This window comes from Cervus canadensis, chromosome 16 (assembly GCF_019320065.1).
Source record: "Cervus canadensis isolate Bull #8, Minnesota chromosome 16, ASM1932006v1, whole genome shotgun sequence".
Taxonomy (NCBI): domain Eukaryota; kingdom Metazoa; phylum Chordata; class Mammalia; order Artiodactyla; family Cervidae; genus Cervus; species Cervus canadensis.
In genome coordinates this window covers 8000842-8021175 of record NC_057401.1, presented here as the reverse complement: position 1 = coordinate 8021175, position 20334 = coordinate 8000842, and the positions used below count along the sequence as shown (strand labels likewise).

At 49.4% G+C, this 20334-nt stretch overlaps 1 protein-coding gene across 2 annotated transcripts; it reads left to right on the top strand.

Moving 5' to 3' along the window:
- The first annotated feature begins 9284 nt into the window (after positions 1-9284).
- TMEM171 (transmembrane protein 171) lies at positions 9285-19612 on the top strand. 2 transcript variants are annotated; one of them, XM_043489175.1, is made up of 4 exons: positions 9285-10219; positions 12312-13021; positions 16815-16956; positions 19334-19612. In XM_043489175.1, exons 2-4 carry the CDS (start codon positions 12379-12381, stop codon positions 19527-19529), a joined length of 981 nt encoding a protein of 326 aa, XP_043345110.1. In that variant the 5' UTR covers positions 9285-10219; positions 12312-12378; the 3' UTR covers positions 19530-19612. The 2 variants fall into 2 exon arrangements, with proteins under 2 accessions (XP_043345110.1, XP_043345111.1); XM_043489176.1 differs by having other exon boundaries at positions 9444-9878.
- Positions 19613-20334: the final 722 nt, after the last annotated feature.

Here is a 20334-nt window from a genome sequence, read left to right as displayed (position 1 = left end):
CCTTACTCTAGAGTGAGCAAGGTCAACTTGCCCATTGGGAAGGCCCCAATGGCTCAACCCTTCCCAGGTCAGCCAACAGCTGATGGACAAGGATGTCTGATGACCTGATGCGCATTGAGCATCTGGCTCCAGAACAGGTCAGTGGCCCCTCCTGTCAGGTCAGCGTCCTCACGCTCACGGGATGGGCAGCCATATACACCGCTTTGTGCATGTTAACACGTTTAATAAGCATCTGTATGTCTAGTAGAATTTGATCTGAGATGTTTGAGATCTTTGCTTTCACATGTTAGTGGGATCGTGAGGGAGTAGCGAGCCTTCAAGTACTTCAGATATCCTTGGTAGCTACTGAAACAAGACACGGGGTGTATATGATTAACTTGGTTTAGCCTTTTAATTCATGAAATAATCATAATCTTATTAAAAATTAGCCAACTTTTATGGTGGCTCAGATGGTAATGAATCTGCCTGCAGTGCAGGAGACCCAGGTTCAATCAATGGGTCAGAAAGATCACCTAGAGAAGGGACCGGCTACCCACTCCAGTATTCTTGCCTGGAGAATTCCATGGATAGAGGAGCCTGGTGGGCTACAGTCCACGGGGTTGCAAAGAGTTGGACATGACTGAGTGACTAACACTCAAGTTATTCAATATATCAAATATTACATGGTTTTTGTTACAGTAAACTTTTATTTCCATATACTTCCTCCCCATGAAATTTTATCCTAATGTAATAGTTTTAATATAAGAGCATTTCTTATTAATCACCTTACTATATTTCTTTGAAATAAATATATTATGCTTTGGAAAATATATACATTATATATATTTTCCACATCACAAAATATTCTCATTTCAAATTTTTTATTAACCATTTATAGTGTAAAAATCATTCTTACTGCTATAGGCACTTTAAAAGACAGCAAATGCAGAAAGAGTCTTTCTCTGAACTCCCCTTGTCTACCTGAAGACAGATCTTCCAAACAAAACTCAATTGTCATAAATCCCCTTCCCAGGAGTTTCATCAACCAGGGAAGACTAACCCTTATCACAGGAGAGAAGTTCCAGAAGTCAACACCACACCCCAGCAAACTCTGTCACCAACGATCACACCTCCCATCTATTTCTCTAGAGGCCCATTTACTCTCCCCTAAGAAGCCCGCATTTCCCCTCCCTTTTCCCTACTAAGGTGGTACTTAAGCCTGAATTCTAGGATGCCTTGGGGACTTACTCATTTTTCCCTGGGTATCTCCCATATATCCAGGAGGTAGCCATGATAGTAAACTTCTGTCGGTTTTTCTCATTAATATTCTTTTATCATGGGCTTTCAGCCAACAACTCGGAAGAGTAGAATGAAAATTACCTTCCCTCCCTTACATCTTGCTGATGGGTGGAGGTGGTTCTGACTTTGGCCTTGGCAGGAGATAATCTAGGGCCCTCAAGGAAGAACTCATCCCGAGGGAGCCTAGAAAGGTGACGTGGGTCCAGTGCAGGGCAGGGCCACTCTGAAGGAAGAACTGGCACTAGCTCAGCAGGAGTCCGGGGCTTGAAGCCCCTGGCTCGAGCTAGAAGCCATTCTGCTTTAGGAAGCAAGCATTTGAGAACAAATTCAGGAGGTGTAAACGGGGACCCCAGGCCAGGGGCATCTGAGGTGGAACAGGTTTCGTCAAGAGCTTGTCTTCTCTTGAAGAACCATGCTGGCCAGGCAGGGGTTTGGACCATCAGGGGTGTCACCAGAGTGGAGCAAAAGGCTCCCTGGGCCTCGGGCCACCTGCTGGAACGGTCGCTGGAAAGTGAGGCTAGGAGCAAAACCAGGCTGGGTTGCCAGGCACTGCCTGGGGCTCTTGGCTTTGGGAACACTGATTTACACAGAGAGCAATTGAGCCTAGAGCTGGTCTTTCCCCAGCAGCGCTCAGCTGCTCAGGTGCTGGCTCTGAGCAAAGTAGACAAGTGAGCAAAGGCTGTGCTGGCAGATGGTGTGACGAAAAGATGCAGGCCTGGAGACGCAGCGCATTAGAAAGAGTGCCACTGACCTGGTCGGCCGTGGACTGTTAAGTCCACAAGAAAGACGTGAAGAAGGGAGACGCGCCCTCTGGAGCAGGGGCAGCGTCCGGGTGAGTGTGCGGGATGGCTGTAGCTGGAATGACTGGATGAGCATGACAGACAGAGGGTGCAGCTGCTGCATTTGCAAGAGTAGCTGCTTCAGGTCAGCTGGTGCAGCGCGAGCTGGTGGGGGCAGCCCCTGAGGTGGACAGAGAGGAGGGGCTGGAGGGCAGAAGGCCAGATGTCCCCCATGCGAGGCTGAATGCATCCAGGAGTAGGTAGGACTTGAAATGGAAGAGATCTGAGCACCTGGTGCCGACACCCGAGCCACATGGCAGGAGATTTGGGAGGCCCGTGACGACAGCAACAGGAAAGGCAGAAGGTGGCACCGTGGTATAAACAGCAAGGGGATAATAAATAACTATGTTGGTGATAAGTGCCCTGAATGAAAACTACCAAGTACTCTGAAAACAGAGGGTGGTGTGGGGGAACCGGGGCCATTTCTGATGAGGGGGTCTCTTTGGGGAAGTGACATTTAAGTGGAGAATTAAAGAATGGATGGGAGTTTGTTAGCTTGCTCTTGACTGACTCTAAATTGATGTTAACAAAATAGCTATCGCTGCCTCCCGTGCTCACCCACGAGAGGGGAGAAGCATGGTGCGTCAAGGCCAGCTCGGCCACTTCCTGGCCAGGCAGGAGCTGCTCCTCTCTCTGTGCGTCTGTAAAATGGAGCACAGCCATAGCCACCTCATCAGCTTATTACAAAATGCAAGAGACTAAGAGGCGGACGTCACAAAACACAGAGCAGGTTTTATTCAAGGTTAGCTGTTATCACTGTTTAGGAGAAAATATTTCTCCCCAGTCTGCATCCAAGCACATATTACAGTAGGTCTTTCTGTATTCATTTAATCCTTTCAATAACCCTGTGAGGTAGGTTAACAAGAAAAAAAAAACCCAAAGTAGCTTTCTTTTCCTTCTTTTGGAATCGGCACTGCCTCAAGCCCTGGCTCTACCTGCATTCCGTGTCCGTGACAAGGGATCCTCTGTTAAAAACAGGGCACTCAGCAGGTGGCTTCCTGCCAAACCACCTTTATTTGTCAGACGCCCGGTGCTCAGGTGTCCAAGTTCTTGTTGCTTCACTTTCGAGGCCAGCAGTGGTGGCAGCAGAAGTCAGGGCTCAAGTGTGTGACGGTGAGGAGATAACCAATGCCACACAGGTGGGCCATGCCCCACCCTCTGGCCCCTCGGCTGGGTTTGGGGAACCCCACATCCAGCCCCTCAGTGGTCAGATAGGCCATTTGGAGAGCCATCTCTAACGTCTCAGACATGTTTCCGGATCTGATCCTAAAACGGGTAAATGACTCCAATGCACAACAGAAGGATTCCAGCCTACCCTGCAGGAACCAGGCAGGAAATAGTTAAGCTTCTCTTTCCCTCTTCTTTCTTTTTCTCATTTACTGTCATATTTAGTTTACCTGGCTTTATTTCCACAACACTGTAGACTGATTTGAGTCCTTTTTGGAATCATCAGTGGCAGCCAGGACGTGGGAAGCCAGAACGGAGGGCTCAGTGATGGGATGGATACAGTCAGGTGGACGTGGGCGAGGCTGGGCAGGTAGGACCCGAACCCCGGCCCTTGGCTGGCTGGGGGAGCGCCTGGCAGGGTCCCCTCATCCCTCCAGGGACACCCGCAGCAGAGGTGCCTTCCTGAAGCTTGGGTGGCTGCAGACAGTGGTGGAGCAGAGGCAGAGAACAACAGGGCAGAGAACACAGCGTGACCACCAGCATGGCTCATCTTTGAGGTCACGTGACAGCCCTGCGAGACGCCGAGAAATACTGGGAGACATGTTTCAGAAGAAGCGAGTTGACCTGGCATTCAAAGTCAACATGACTCACCTTGCTCTCAGCAAGCATCCTGACCCTGACCTTCTTTTTCCTCTGTCTCTACCTTCTCTATGGATTTATCAGATCAACCTTCCTGAAGATTGTGGGGAAGGAGCCGCAGATGGAAGACGAGGCAATTAGCTGGCATATATTCACTGATGGCCCTCCATGGGCCAGAAACTTCCTCCTCCAGGCATCTTTTGAAGTAGGTCTTCTTATTTCCTTATTATAGATGAGGCACAGAAAAGTTGTGTGCTTGCCCAAGGTCACACAGCTAATAAGTGGCAAAGCCAAGATCTAAACTGAGTTCTGATTCACCCCTTTTTTATATGCTGGGGAGGAATGACTCATTCTTTGGGACCCAGTGAGCTGTAGGTATTTGATGGAGCCAACAGCAGATGCCAGGAAACAGGAGACCACTGCATTTCTGTGACCTCTCTTTATCCACACCTCCTCCAGTCTCTGCCCAGGGGTGGCTACCTCTGTTGAAGGGTGTCTCTCTCTCCCTTAACAGTGAGAAGGCCTCCATCGATAAAACCAAGTGGCAAATCCTCACTGTCATTCTCTCTCAAACAACGCCTTGTGTTCCACACCCCCGGTTCCAGCTAGCCACACTCAAGCTGAGCTGTTATCAGCCATGAAAATCAACAGCACCCAGGCAATATTTATCACAGGCAATAAAATGACTCTGTAAAAAATTCACCTTTGCTTTGGGGGTCAGCTAAGGGGCCAAACTGAAACGATCAACTCAAGTTTGCCAAATCCCATCTTGGATATGGAGGGCTTCCCTGGTAGCTCAGACAGTAAAGAATCTGCCTGCAATGCAGGTGACCCAGGTCAATCCCCAGGTCGGGAAGATCCCCTGGAGGAGGAAATGGCAACCAACCTTTGTATTCTTGCCCCGGAAATCCCATGGACAGAGGAGCCTGACGGCTACAATCCATGGCCTTGCAAACAGTCAGATACAACGGAAGCAACTAACACACCTCAGATATAGCTCTCATGCCCCGGGGTCAACAGCTAACACCAGGGTGAGGAGGAGGAAAATGCCCCAGGAACCTTGGCCTCCCCTGCCTGGAGCACCCTCCGCGGGGTTAGGCTGCTGGAGGAGGCCCAGCCTGGTTCAGAGGCATAGCTGGGAGTCCTGGGAATATGAGTTGAAACATGGATCCAAGAAAGCACTCGAGAGCACATTCCTGTGCCCCAGGGGAGCCTCAAGAAATGTCAGGAACTGGAAGAGAGGAATGCATGCCTCTGTGTGCAGCAGAACCAGAGGGCAACCAAAAACGAAAAGAAAAACTAGAAGCTGGCAGACTCGACTGATGAACTGTCTTTCTGCAATCTCGTGAATGCTGAAAAACGAGCATACTGAATTCTACACTCTTGAGCCAATCACTAGTTCTGAGCTGCTTCTCCGGGTTGGCAGTGCCCTGGGGAGTGTCAGGCATCAGTCGGCCCCTTGCTTTCTGCCTGCCTGGAGCCCTCAGTAGCCACATATGCACGTGTCAACTCTTCTAGAGGATGGGCCCAACCCTGTTGATGTTCTAATGACCATCACTGACAGACATAGAAAGCTGCTTCTTTCAAAATTCCTGAACTTCAGGACAATACATTCCATTGCCTCCTCGCCTTCTCCACTCATAAGTCTAATGGACATCTCAAAGTTGTTGTTCAGTCACTGAGTCGTGTCTGACTCTTTGCAACCCTGTGAACTGCAGCATGCCAGGCTTCCCTGTCCTCCACTATCTCCCAGAGATTGCTCAAACTCATGTCCATTGAGTCGATGATGTTTCTGTCACCCCCTTCTCCTCCTCCCTCAATCTTTCCCAGCATCAGGGTCTTTTCCAATGAGTCAGTTCTTTGGCTCTTTAGGTGGCCAAAGTATTGGAGCTTCAGCATCAGTCCTTCCAAGGAATATTCAGGGATGATTTCCTTCAGGATGACTGGTTTGATCTCCATGAAGTCCAAGGGACTCTCAAGAGTCTTCTCCAGCACCACAGTTTGAAAGCATCAATTTTTAAACCAATCCGTGAAGCCGCACCCTCAAATTGCCTACCTGCAGTCTCAGGTAATGCCACAGCCACGTTTCCAGTTCTTCAGGTCAAAGACCTTTGGGTCAACCCATATCCAGTCCATGGAAAACTCTGCTGACTCTATCTTTGAGATGTATGAGACACATTCAGAATTCAGTTGTGTTTATCAGCTCCAAGCAGTAGCCACGGTCATCTCTCTCTTGGATTATTCATAATGGCCTCCTTAATGGTCTCTTCATCTCCACTTCCTCCTCCCATGGCTATTCACACCTGGAATCCTGTTTTCTTTTTTAAAATAAGTCAGATCAATCACACTCAGCTAAAAAACCCTGAAAAGGCTTCTCATCATGCTCAAAATATTTACAATGGGGAATTCTCTAGTGGTCCAATGGTTAGAACGCTGTACTTTCACTGCTGGGGGCCTGGGTTCAATCCCAGGCTGGGGAACTAAGATCCTGCAAGCTGTACAGAGTGGGATGGGGGCGAAAAGTACTTACAATGGCCTACCAAGCCTGACAAACTCTAGAGATGTGACATACACACCCTTTCTCTCTGCCCTCCTCCTAGCCTCTCCCCCTTGCTTACCTGCTCAAACTACCCTGGCTTTTTGTTCTTCCTTGACTATACTATGCCTGCTTCTGCCTCAGGGCCTTTGTCCTTGCTGTTTCCTCTGCCTGAAGTGCTCTTCCCTTCTCCCCCCAAATAGCTCCACATTTCTCTGTGACAGTTTTAAAATATAGTCACAAATTCTGTGATACTCTCCCCTTCAAGAGGTGGGGCCTAATCCCTCTTTCCTTGACCTAGTGACTCAATTCTAAGGAACCGAATAAAGCAGAAGCAATGATGTGGAACTTCAGAGGCTGTCATAAAAGGCACTAAAGCGTCCTCCTCATTCATTCTCTCTTGAATCACGCCCCCCAGAGGAAGCCATCTGCCATGTCCTGAGAACACTCAGTGCAGTGGACAGAGGTTTACAGAGTGAAAAACCGGGCCCTCCCGCCCACAGCCATGGGAGACAGGCACCCTGAAAACACATCCTCCAGCCCCAGTCAGGTCTTCAGATGAGGCAGCCCCAGCAAACTGCTTGGCCCCAGCCTCATGAGCGATCCCAAGCCAGAACCACGCCCTGCCAAGCTGCTCCCAGATTCCCAACCCTCAGAAATTATGAGAGAGGATAAACCTTTGTTGTTTAAACTCTGCCTTTGCAGATCATTTTTTTATGCGATGATAGATATCAATATGCTTGCTTTCTCATTCCCCTTAAGTTTTTCCTGCCATATCACTTTCTCAGAGATGCCCTCCTTAACTATCCTATGAAACTGGAGTCTCCCCAGCACTCCCTAATCTCCACTTGTGATTTCTTTTTCTCCACAGCACTTATCACCTTCTGCATGCCTGCTCAATCACTCAGCAGTGTCCAACTCGATAGCGTCCCCATGGATTGTAGCCCATCAGGCTCCTCTGTCCATGGGATTTTCCCCAGAAAGAATACTGGAATGGGTTGCCATTTCCTACTCCAGGGAAATTTCCCAACCCAGGGGTGGAAGCCGCGTCTCCTGCACTGGCAGGCAGATTCTTTACCACCGTGCCACCTGGGACCCCCAGTCACCTTCTAGTACTCTGTGTAATTTCCACATTTCTTTCATTGCCTTCCTCCTCACTAAAAACACAAGTTCCATGAGGCAAAAGGACTTTGTGTTTCTTATTGGCACATAGTCAGCACTCAATAAATATTTGCTGAATGAATAAATGGATGCATTCCTCAGCTTTGCTCTCCATATTCACTTCCTGAATTAAAGATTCATCCATTTTTAAGGCTTGTTCTGATGCTATTTTTCTAAAGACTCAGACTGGACTGATCTTTTTTCATACCACATGGGCTGGAAAAGGCCACCAGGTTTTAGATAGTGACAAGGTCATCCAATCTCCTAAGAAACAGGTCTGCTACAAAGATAAGCACCTTGAAGGCTGGTGGGTACGTCTTTCATACTTGACCGGTGAGTGGTTTCCAAGGAGTTTAATTTAGTCAAACAGGCTCCAAAAGACACAAACAGTCCAAGCAGCAGACATCCCAAGTGGAGGCTAATCTGATTGTCCTTGGTGCCAGGACATTCAAATCTGTCATGTGTGGCCAGCCTGCAGTCATGTGGCACCGGAGGGGCAGCTGTATCAACAGGCCCCTCGCAGGCCCACACACGACGGGGCCGGAGATTGAGTTTCAAATAAGGAAGGAGGAAAAAATGCGTAGGGGAAGGAGAAGGAAAGCCCCTTGTACAGAAAGGAGTTGCTAGCAGGCCTGTGTAGAGAGGCAGATCCTGTGGTCAGGACTGTGTTCTTAGAAAGCTGCCTGCCCCTGCTGTTGTGCAATCACCGCTGCTGATTGTTTGTTCGTTAGCTGGGCGTGCTCGGAGGCCCTTCCAGCAGGTGGTAGAACCTGACACTTTGACCAGGACAGCTCCACCCGGACACAGATTGCCAGAGCGTCCTTGGGAACAGTGTCTGTTTTGTTGTAATGATCAAAAAGCCACATAATAAAAAAGCCATTTTCTGAGTTTGTGGCATTGTGTGTCCTTCTGGGTGACAGGCGTCCCCCGGGAGGAACAGTCAGCACATCTGGTTCAGGCCCGTGCTCCCCGTTAACCAGTTGTGGGGGTCACTTTACATCTCTTAGGGCTGCGGTTCCTCAGCTGAAAAATGAACTTTTTAGCTCCCCTGTCGGCTGTAACCTCTCTGGAGTTGCTGGAGACGCATAGCGGAGAACCACACACAGGCTGTATGCAGGTGAAGTGGGTAACACAGAACCTGGCCCAGAGCAAGGGGTGTGATACTCAGGATAGTAATAATGTTCGGGCACTGGGGTCAGAGGCTGGGCAAATCCCTCCCACCGGACCTGCCAGCCTTCCTCCCCGAGGCAGCCCTGTCTCACCCACCCAGCCTTGGGGCGCAGAGCCCAGGTGGCCACCCTTCCCTATTTGCCTCCCTCTGGCCCCTTCTTTGAGTCTCCCTCTCACTTCTGTAATTAGCTAAACCAACTCACTCTTCACTGCAGGGGAAGTGAAATGGCTGGGGACAACTTGCTGTATTAGGTATGCAAAGTGCTTACTCTTTCAAAAGGTTAAGGCAATGGGTGTGAACTCCCGACTGGGTTTCAGAAGTGGACAGGACCCCAGAGAGGAGAGGCAGGGATGGGGAAGGGCTCAGGGCGCTGCCCTGTTTGAGCCTGACTCACCTTTCACGGCGCCCTGACCTCTGGTGTGGAAACTGGCACAGTTAATTCCGTGTCACGTGTTATACGGGGCAGGTTACAAATAGCACGGGGATTAGCAAACCCATCCCGAAACCGCCTGGTTCAAGGGCAAAGTTACCAGTTTAATTCTGGCACATCACTAGCGACTGAGAACCGGGAAGGGAGTTCGATGGCAAAGAGGGACTGTGACCATACGTGAGTCTCGGAGCTAGGACGGAAGGTCTGAACGGCTCGGGCAGGGAGGACCCTTGTCTCACACGCTAATGGAGCGCACGTTTCTGTGACCTGGTGTCTTTATAACCTGTTCGTCCGGGCGCTCGCGGCAAGAGGCTCGCTCCACGGACCCCGGCCAAGATCTCCGGAGCGGCAGGAGGGCCACAGGCCACTGGGGGGACCGTCGCAGAGGGCGCAGCGGCGGGAACCCGGGGACCCCTGCCTAGGCGGCGGGCAAGCCGAAGAGAGGGGAAGGGGCTGTCCTTTTCCCCCACTCGCAGCCCAAATTCTGGGCTCTCGGCCCGGAAGGGAACCGGCTCCTACACGCCGCCTGGATCTCGACCGTCGCCTTGTGACTTGGGACAGCCAGGAGAACCCCAACTTGCCGCCCCCTGCCCGAGGGCCGCAGGTCAAGGAGGTGGCCGCGGCGGGGCACTTTTCCCGGATTCCTTGCGCGCACGGGTACGGACGCGGAAGCCGCCCGGGCCCCGAAGCTGCCCCTCACTCTCCACCCCGGAGCCGGCGCGCCTCTGGTCCGCAAGGGCAGCACCAGGCGGCGGCCAGCTCCGGCCAGTCCGCCCGGCCCTGCCCGCGCCCCGCGCCTCCCCGCACCGCCTCCTCTGTAAACACCGCGCGGCCCGCCCTCGCGCCCCGACGCGCAGGTGGGAGAGCGCGGGCCCGCTGGGTGCTGGCCAGGCCGCGGGCGGGGGCGGGGGCGGGCGCCGCGCTCTGCCGGGTGCCCACGGCCCGTGCTGCCCGCCGACTGCCGGCGCCGGCAGCGCGCTCGCAGGACCGAGCCTCAGGTAAGCGCCCCGGGCCCCGCGCTCCTCCGCACCCCCGGGGACCGCGCGCTGCGGCTGTTCAGGCGGGGTGCGGAGAGCAGCGCCGCGCGGAGCAGACGCGCTAAACCTGCTCCCGCGGGAGCTCTGGCTCTCGACACCCGCAAAGCTCTTTCCCAGGGAGGGCTTTGCCTCTGTTTGCGTCAGCCCCCAAACACAGCGCTTTGGACGTGGTGACCTGCTGCTCATTTGGAAATGGCCGTTGGCAAACAGCATTGTGAGGCGGATTTGGCTTTGGGGAAATGAAGTGTAGGCTGGTATTTGGGAAAGGTTTACTTTCCTGTTACTGCAGATATCTGTGCCACTTTGTGAGTGCATTCGTGGTCGGGGGCTGGGGGGGCGGAGAGATGGATGAACATACTAATTTGAATGGGGAATTAACTACCTATGCCAAGTACTTAGTCCATTAGTCCATGGAAGGGAAGCTACACATCCAAATTTAGGCTTTACTAGTATTTGGGAATTTGCCTTAAGGCAGTTGAAGCCTTGTGACTCACATCAGAGTCAAAACACCACCCTACAATGAATTGATAGGGCTTTGTAGCACAGAGTCACCCTTCACCTCTATCTCCAGACCAGCAAAAGATATTACAGGATTCAGTCTCTTCCTTTTTTTTTAATTAGTGCAATACTTTAAGTGTTGTTTCAGCTTAATTTCATCTTCATAAATATAGTTGGTCCAAGTTTAAAGCACAAGCTTGTTTCCCACTTCTATTTCCTTCTCTCTCCAACTTCCTTCTGATTTTATCTTACTTATTCCTGGAAAAGTACTTCCTAGAATAAGATCAGCTGGTTCCTTTCTTTACTGAAACTGACGCTACTTGCACATGATTTGTGTTTGTCAAGATAGCCTTGGCTTTAGCGACTCAATTTCTAGCTCTTTCATGGGATCATGGATGCAAGTGGCATAAAATATTTTTCAAGTTTTCTTTCTTTGAGTAAGTGAATATGTTTTTCACCCTGGGGTTGTCTTTTTGAGTGCCCTGACTAGAAGGGTCCTGGAAAAATATTCCATTCATTAGCGTAAGACAAGGTAACTGGCTGATAAAGTCAGTCTGTATAAAGTAGACAGCTCTTTACCCACTGCTTGGGGGTACATTTAATATAGGAGACCCTTGAAGTACAGGGCTTGGGTGGTCTGGTGGAAGGTGCTTTTCCACTTGATTTCATGTATACTCTTTCAGAGTTCTGTCGCTGTTTAGTGTTTTGTAACTGGTGATTTTTATTGTCTACATATTTTTAATGCAGCCGAAACTTTTTGTGGAAGTGGGTGGCACCACGAAGGAAGGCAGGCAGGAAGCCGCCTGCCTACCTGGGGGACAAGGGGCTATGTGGACCTTTGTGCTAGAACCCCCCAAGTCATCCAAGACCCAGTAACCAGACCACCAGATTTCAGGGCGGCCCCAGTGTGTGCCTGTTTGAGGTCTCAAAAGTCACATTTTCACAGAATTAACTTAAAAGCTCCCAAACTCACTGTGTTCCTGAACCGCCTTCACCTTCAGCTGAAACTGTTGAACTTGGGTCTTCTGTAGATGGAGCCTTAGAATAAAGCCAGGAATGGAAGAGTTGCTGCAGTCTAAAACAGGAAATGGAAAGTTAGTTACTGAAGGAGAAAATTTACCCACTTGGAAATGCTCAGAGCAGCTGTGATGAAATGTGGGATGTCAATAAATCAAAAATCCGTATGGTTCTTCCTTCACTTACCATTGTGTGTGTGTGTGTGGTTTTTTTTTTTCCTGGGGAAGTGAGTCCATAAGACTCATAACAGGAAAAGCCACACCCAGTTACTTTTGTTGTATGGGTTTGAGTTTTCAAGATACTCTTAGGTGAGTGGTAAATACATTTCCCCTTCTTACATATCTTTATAAAATTACATATTCAGGAGTTTCTGAATGCCAATTCCTCTGACTCAGGAACCAACTCATTGCTCTACAGTGTATCAGTTGCACAAAGTTGTTCCTTATGAGTTCATCCTAGTGTGATTTTGGAAAAAGAACAGGGCGGGTCAGGAACACCTGTGTCCGTTTTATAATTTGGTGTTTGGTGATGTCTGCAGAGCTGCTAAAACCATCGAAGGGAACACACACATCCCACCCACCTCGGGCAAGGGGCCTCTCCTGGCCATGTCTCCTGCAGCTGCTGCCGAGCCAGACGGGGTCCAGGAAGACAGGCATGTCAGCAAGCTCATTTTCTTCCTTTTTGTCCTCGGTGCCATCCTGCTGTGCGTGGGAGTCCTGCTCTCCATCTTTGGGTTCCAGGCGTGCCAATACGAAACCTTCCCAGACTGCAGCGTGGTGCTGAAGATCGCCGGACCGGCGTGTGCCGTGGTTGGGCTGGGGGCTGTGATCCTGGCCCGCTCGCGGGCACGACTTCAGCGAACTGAGGCGCGCCTGCGAGGCAACAACCAGGGGGACTCCGACCGACCCTTCCTCTGTGGGGAGAGCCGCCAGTTTGTCCAGTGCCTCATCTTTGGGTTTCTGTTCCTGACGAGCGGCATGCTCATCAGCGTACTGGGCATTTGGGTCCCTGGGTGTGGCTCAGACTGGATGCAGGAACCGCTGAACGAGACAGACACGGCTGACTCGGAGCCCCAGATCTGTGGCCTCCTGTCCCTGCAGGTCCTGGGGCCCTTGATTGTGCTTGTGGGGTTGTCTTTCTTCGTGGTCGCCCACGTTAAGAAGAGAAACGATTTGAATGGGACCCAGGATGCTTCTGAAAGTGAAGAGAGACAAACCCAGAGCCTGGAGCCTGTCCAGGTGACTGTAGGTGGGTCGCTGTCTTTCCTTTGCTTGTTCATATCAGCGTGGCTGCAGCATCAAGGCTGCTCTTGGGTCTGGGCTCAATTCTCTCTCTTCGCCTCTGTCCTCTCTGTCTGTCCTTCTCTCTCTCTCTCACACACACACACACAGATGCACACAGACACGGTTCCGCCTCTGTCATTATCCGCATAGGTATCCCTCAGCACATGCTTTCCTCCCAGCAATACCCTGTTATCTAACAAACGCATCAGGACATTGAGCTGTGACTGTTACTGAGGTTGCAGGGCAAGTGAAGAGGACAGTGAAGGGTCCTTGAGGCTACCCTGGGAGCCTTCTGTCACCTAAGGGACCTGCCACGTGACCCTGTGTCCCCTGTTATTCTCACACCAAACACTTACGGCACTTCTGGTTGCTGAAAACGTGGGTTCTCATCACTGGTTATCCTTGACTGGCTGCCCTTGGAAGCCCTTAACTTCTCTTGGCCTTACTTTGCGTGTCTGTAAAATGAACACTGCACTTCTGAGTTTCCTGGCAGCACTCATTCTGGGATTCTGAGTCTGTTGCAAGTCCACTGGTCTTCCATATTTTGAAGGAGTCTTCTGTACTGTTGTCCACCTTATTCTTCATCTTCTATAATTTTGTCCTTGACTTCAGGGTCAGGGCAAAATTTGGGAGCAGGGGCATAGATACAGATGAAATGTGACTGCCCCGGTCACTTCTTTCCCCTATGGGATGCCCAGAGATTCCCTTTGGGTCCCCCTGCAGAAGACCTGCATCACCATGTCCCAGAGGCAGGCCCCAACAAAACCACATCAGGAGCTCTGGCCTCACCTTCACACAGAAAGAAAAGCCGCCATCGCTGCTTATTTTTGCAAATCACTGTTTTATTTCCCTGAAGGCACAGCCTTAACATCTAAGAGGCTGGGTGGGCAAAGGGGATTACAGAGCAGAAACTGTGGCGGGAACAGGGAAGAAGTGAACCGTTTCTCGTGGGTGAGGCAGTCTGTTGAGCCGGCAGTTCTCACTGGGGGGATTCCCGGGGCTGTGGGCCTTGCATGGTATTGGCCTCAGAGAGGAAGGGCAGATGGATTTACAGATGAGCATTGTGTTCGGTCAGGGTTGAAGCGTCCAGCTTACTTATTTGTGCGTTTATATACTTACAGTGACATCAACACTAGTTATTTGTTAATAATAGCTAACACACATATAGAGCTTATTCTTGGGCCAAATAACGATCTAAGTGTTTTAGTGTGTGCTCTTCAAGAACCTGTTACGTGAAATTCATCCATGCCCTCAACAGTCCACTGTGGCAGACACTTAAGTGTCTCCATGTAAAAGATGAAGAAACCAAGGCTCAAGGATCCCAATAATTGGCCTAAGGTCACAAACTAGCAGGTGGCAGAGCCAGGATCCTAACTGAGGCAGTGGGCACACATATGCTCACATAGGCCCTCCCGGGACACTTGCTGTAATTCTATTTCTGCAGTCTTCATCCTTCACCTGGTGTCCTGAGTCATTGTTAAATGATGAAAAGGCTCAGCCAATATTATAGGTGTTCTTAGTTCTTCTGGGGAACACAGTGCTGGCCAAGTAAATATCCTCATGGGACGCTCATGTTCTTCCACCTAGGTGGGGGCATATTGGGTGTGCCCTTTGGGTTTACCCTCAGGGAGTTTGGGGGTCCAGCCTTACTCCTGGTGACTGGAATTAGGGGGAGCTGGGAGCAGGGCTGGAGCAGGGGTACGGTGACTCCTGAGCATTTCTGTCCTGATGTTGGCACTGAAGAGTTTAAAAGCTTTTCCATATAACCATTTAAGTCCTATCAAATTTGTGAAAATCTGGCACTGTAATTAACTGTCTTTCTCTCCTTTGATATTCTGGAATAGGATTTACATCTTTAGAAATCATGCCTTTTAGCACAATTGTTAAGACTCTGGACATTGTCTATCAATGGTCAGTTCTGCCTTATGAGGGAAATTGAGGGTGATATGAGGCAAATCTTATCTAAGTGCCAGAATTCAGCTCTTTGCAGACTAGAAGACAGATAAATCAAGATGCATGCATGTATGCACGTTGTGGGCACACCTAGTGTTGGACCCTGGACACACCAGCAGATGACTGGTCAACTCACAGAGGACATCAAGTCCTGCAGGACATAGTGAAAGGGAAACCCCAGGGACAGCAAGAGGGCTGGGCGCAGGCCTGGCAGAGGAATGGGCAAGCCTCGGAGATGGCTGGAGGCTGAGTACTTCCTTGTCTGTGTCTGATAGGCGACTGGTCTACTTTGGAGGCTTATTTCCAGCTCCTTTGTCCTGCAGTGTGTAATTAAAGTGAACACTCAGCCTTACCTTCCTCTCACCTACCGAGACCTTTTGAAAAAATTAAATAAGAACCCGAGACAACCACTATTGTCTTTCGAGCTTCAGTTAGCCATGCATATTTGAAGCTCCAGTTGCCATCTCCTTGCAGAAAGAGAGATGGAATTTATGCATTTTCTGCAGGGGAGGCATTTGAGGCAACAAGGTGGAGAGTGGAACCACTGGCCAGATGGCCAACTGGGAGTGTTTCTTCAGACATGCAGACAGGTGCCGCTTGCTGCAGAAAAAGTCCCTCTGAGTGTGTGTGATCCCTGAGAGAGCTTGTTCCATGCTCAGCACCGTCTTAACCCCTCACATGAATCTGGTCCTCCTATCTGTCCTCTGAGGCAGTTTACAGATGTGGGCTGGGACCTAAAGAGGGCAAATGACTTGTTTGGGCCACGCCAGGTAGTAACTGGCAAGTGGAACCCAGGTAGCTTTAGAGAACCCTGCGAGCATCAGGACTGCCACCAATATAAACCAGTCTCCTCCCTGAAGGGAAGTAAAGTCCTCTTTGCTCCTTCCTTCTTCCTGAGCTGTCATTTGGAGTGGCCACCTTAGCAGAGGCTGCCCTCAGACCTCTTCATAGTGGTGCCACCACATGTCTAGAAGGTTCTGGGAAACTCATCTAGTACATTTTGAGTTGGAATCTGAGCTTGTATCTGGTCCCCTGTTCTCCTTCCCAAAACACAGGAATGTGTTCTGGAGTGAACAGTGGCAATAAAAAATGCAGGGGAGAAAAAAAACCCTAGCTTTTCTTTGAGTTTGACAGTCTTTGATAAAGCTTGGAAGAAACGTCGGTAGATAAAAAACTCAGCAAGAACGGAAACCACATTTGTGGAAATAGGGATGAGGGACTATATTGCGGTGGTATTGTCATTTGTTCAGAGGCTGAAACTGCATTTGAGGAGCAGAGCCACTTTACCCAACAGCTGACTTTTGAAGAATTAAAACTGTAAGTTGGAAATATGAAAAACTTTACAGCAGTAGACATCCCAGGGGAGGTAAGGAACATTGTTAGCAAACACTTGCGAGAAACGCTTTAGCTGAGACTTGCTATGAAATGTAGGCTCAGTTCTTTTTAACATGGTAAAAAAGCTATAACCTACAATTTGCCAATGTAATCATTTTTAAGTGTAGAGTGGCACTCGGTCCATTCACTGTGTTGTACAACCCGCCATCACCATTATCAGTTCCTGAAGGTTTCTCATTATCCTGAACAGAATCTCTGCCTCCATTAAACTCTAACTCTATCGCCCTTGCCTCCAGTTCCTTAGTAACCTCTATTCTCTGCCTCTGTAAACTTGAATTGCCCACTTTTCAGTTCTGGTGTTCTGACCTTTGCTATATATGGGCCAAAGGTATAATTAATGCCTTTAGCTCTCGCTCATTTGCTTACATCTTTTACTCATCCGTCTTCAACAAAATCTGGTGTTTCCTTAGGTGATGCCGTAATCATATTCCCACCCCCTCCACCACCTTACTTTCCTGAGTCTTCAGCTTCTGCAGCTACTCGGAGTCCTGGGGCTGACGGTTTGCTGCCAGATGAACGCCCACCTTCATATTACAGTATTTTTCACTCTGGGTAAGACTCTCCCTTTGAACCTGAACTGTAGAAACATTGAACCACTTCAGGCCTGTGCCTGTCTTCAGGCCAAGTCAGCTTTATGCTGTGATACAGGTGTAACCATCAAGGAGGAGTGTCTATTTTGCTGTCATGATGTCAGAATTATCGTCTTAATATTCACAGCACCTTCCAGGAAACTTTGGGTAGCACATAAATTAAAAATTATAAGAGTGGTTACGCCAGGTTCATGTGAAGCCTTCTCCAGGCATCTGTGTGTGCTTGTAGCAGAACTGGGCCTCAAAATGCTGAACCACCTGCCAGCCAGCCCAAGTTCTGGACCAGAACTCGGGAGGCCCCTGCGAAGTTGGGCTGCTGTGGACTGTGGGAGGTGTGGGGGTCCCAGGAGACCCCCAGAATGTACAGAGGTTCCAGTATCTAATGGGGATACTTGAGTGACTGACTGAAATCAGTCTGCACCCTGCCTTGAGCATGCCAGTCTTCTCCCCTCAATTTTAAGTTGCCCCCTGGGCCTCAGAGTCTTCTCAGATTGCTTGAAGAGAAACGTTAGATTCCCATTTACATCCCCCAGGCTTCCCAAATGTCACAAATTAGGAGGCCTGCCTGGGGTCACATTAAATAGTGTAAATGTGAGTGTTTTTTCTTGAGGCAGAGGGATGCCATTGAAGGTTGAGGAGTCACAGCAATGGAATATGAGCAGTGGTTAGCTCAGTTCTGATTGGGGAAAGGCTGAGGGCGGCCACCAGTTAGGAGGGTGACTCATGGTCATGGGCCGGCTGGAGTAACAGGAGCCTGGGACTGTGGTGATCGGAAAGGGAGGAGCAGGACTTCCTGGTGGTCCAGTGGTTAGGACTCTGTGCTTCCACTGCAGGGGTCGTGGGTTCAATCCCTAGTCAAGGAACTAAGATTCTCATGTGCTGTGTGGTGTGGCCAAATTAAATAAAATGATAGAGCATTTATTTAAAAAAAAAAAAAAAAAAAGGAAGGGGGAGGAGGAATATGGGAGGGAATCTGTGGTGGAGGATGATGGGAAAATCAGAGGTCGTGACGTCAAGGGTGAGAGACAGTGACAGGGAAGGTCCCTGACTGAGGAGGATGAGAATGGGCTCATATAATCAGGAGAAGAGAATGGCTGGCTTGTGGTGGAAGGAGAGCAAAGCGTGGGCCTTGGAGGGAGACTGGACGGGCCAGAGCTTGGAGGGAACTGAGGTCCTGGAGATGGAATGGCAAAGAGGCAGCTGAAACCAAGAGGGCAGAGGCGTCAGAGACCTGTGGCGAATCCTCGGGCAGGGAAGGTACGAAAGGAAGGAGTTCTGGGAGACGCCAGATGAGCAGGGCTGGGGCAGGCACTGTACCTCCCCAGATGGGAACCCAGGGTGTAGGAAGTGAAGGCGGGATTGCTGGAAAATCTCCCAGGACAGAGCCGCACTCAGTGAAAACTGACTTTTGAGACACGCAGTTTTTAAAGGCAGTGAGAAGCGGGACCCAAGAGATTGCTAGGGACCTGAGCGTGCTCGGGATGAGTGCTGTCTTACCTGGTCATTCGTGTTTTAGGGTACACAGTCTAGTGCTCCAGACTGGGTGGTGAGCTGGAGATCCAACCAGGGACGAATGCAGGAGTTGCCCTCTGTGGATGAAAGGGAGGTTAGGTTCTGGAATTTGGAGAATTCTGTTTGTGAATTTTTGTATTCTTTTCTCCAGTAATGAATTTCACAGAGATAAATAGATAGCTGTCTATTACTTCTACTAAAAATGACTCCCCCCTGCTGCCACTATGCCAGAGTCTGGCTTTTCTTCCATTACCTTATGTCATTCTCATAGTTACTTAGAAGGTACACACTGTCATCACACCCATTTTACAGATGAGAAAGCTGAGGCTTAGAGATCAAACAGCTCAAAAGCAGCAGGGTGGAAATTCAGATGCAGGTCTGCCCTTTGCTGGAGCCCACTCCATTAACCAGTATGCCTTCCCACCTCCCTTCAAGCTTTTGGCTTAATGATTTAATTTTTTATTTGCACAAGTTTGTCTCCCTTATGTTAGCGGTCTCCAGATGAAATAGCAGAGAGGAGTAGCTGTGTGTGTGTGTGCATGTACTTTTTTGGAAGGCATCTATATGTTTGTACTCTTTGTCTTTTCAATGACAAGGGGAATGACAACAGGAGTGAAACCGTCTTAATATTACAATCAGCTCTAAGGACAGTAAGGGGTAAGAAGTTAAAACATATCTATGCAAAATATATATGGGAAGAAATTACTCTGGAAGCCCTTGCAAATGCTTCCAAATGCATCTAATTAAACATGTGACCAGAACCTGGTATTTAAGCGTGATGACTGATTCCCTGTTCTCCCGTTCATGTTCCCTCTTCTTCTTCATAGGTCCCCAACTCCTGAGAGCCAAGGCGCGGCCTCTGAGAGAGATTGTGAATCGATATATACGATTTCTGGGACCGCTTCATCCTCTGAGACCTCCCACACGCTCCACCTCTTGTCCGATCTGCCTCCCAGATACGAAGAAAAAGAAACTGCTGCTGCCACATCCTTGCCTCCATCTTCTGAGCCTTCCCTGCCATGAACCATGGACTCATGTTCAATTTTATATAGAATCAATCACTATTTTATTTAATTTGTTTTCTAATAAAAAATACAGTAGCATCAGCTGTGTCCTGACTTCTTGGTATAGCATCAAAATCAGGAACAAACCTTCCAGATTAAGCTGTCAGATTAAGCTTTAGACCACGGGAGAGGCAGGGTGCTTCCAGATGGGAACTTAAGCAGGGTTCTCTCCCTGAGACCTACTATTCCGGGAGATTGGTGGGATCATTTGTACTGGTGCATGAAGAGACAAAGGCTCAGAGAGGCTGATGAACTTATTCAAGGTCACATTGCTTCTCAACAGTGAGGTTAGATGTTGGACCCACCTAGCTGGTTTCTGAAAGCCAGGTGGATATCTCTCCCCTGTGCTGCCAAAGGCCAACCAAAAGCATTGGTTAATGTTTAGCTTGGCCCATTGGGTTTCCAATGTTAATTGCTTCTGGGGCAGGGAAACCAGATTACTCTCCTCATTTATTATTTCTTCCTCTTCTTCCCTCCCCTCTCTCCCTCCTCTTCCTATTCCTTTTTTCCTTTTTTTTTCATTTTGAAAGAAGGTAGTTAGGGTAACTAGGTAATCTACACTGGGGCAGTTTACTAACACACTGATGCCTGAAAGCCTTCTTACAATCATGTGACATTTTGGAGAAGAAATTTCTTGGGACATTTTGGTAACTAGATTCTCCCATAGAGGTTCAGGAAGGATGTGTCTTTCTGTATTATAAGGTGCCCAACTGCCTGCACCACCAGCTTTTATTCTTGTAAGCCTATTGCTGAACAAAAACACT

What these genes read in the sequence shown, in the direction of transcription:
- TMEM171 (XM_043489175.1), top strand. Translation starts at nt 12,379, where the DNA reads ATGTCTCCTGCAGCTGCTGCCGAGCCAGACGGGGTCCAGGAAGACAGG. An exon ending in GCCTGTCCAGGTGACTGTAG is followed by an intron (nt 13,022 to 16,814) that starts GTGGGTCGCTGT and finishes GTGTTTCCTTAG; the next exon opens with GTGATGCCGTAATCATATTC. An exon ending in TACAGTATTTTTCACTCTGG is followed by an intron (nt 16,957 to 19,333) that starts GTAAGACTCTCC and finishes TCTTCTTCATAG; the next exon opens with GTCCCCAACTCCTGAGAGCC.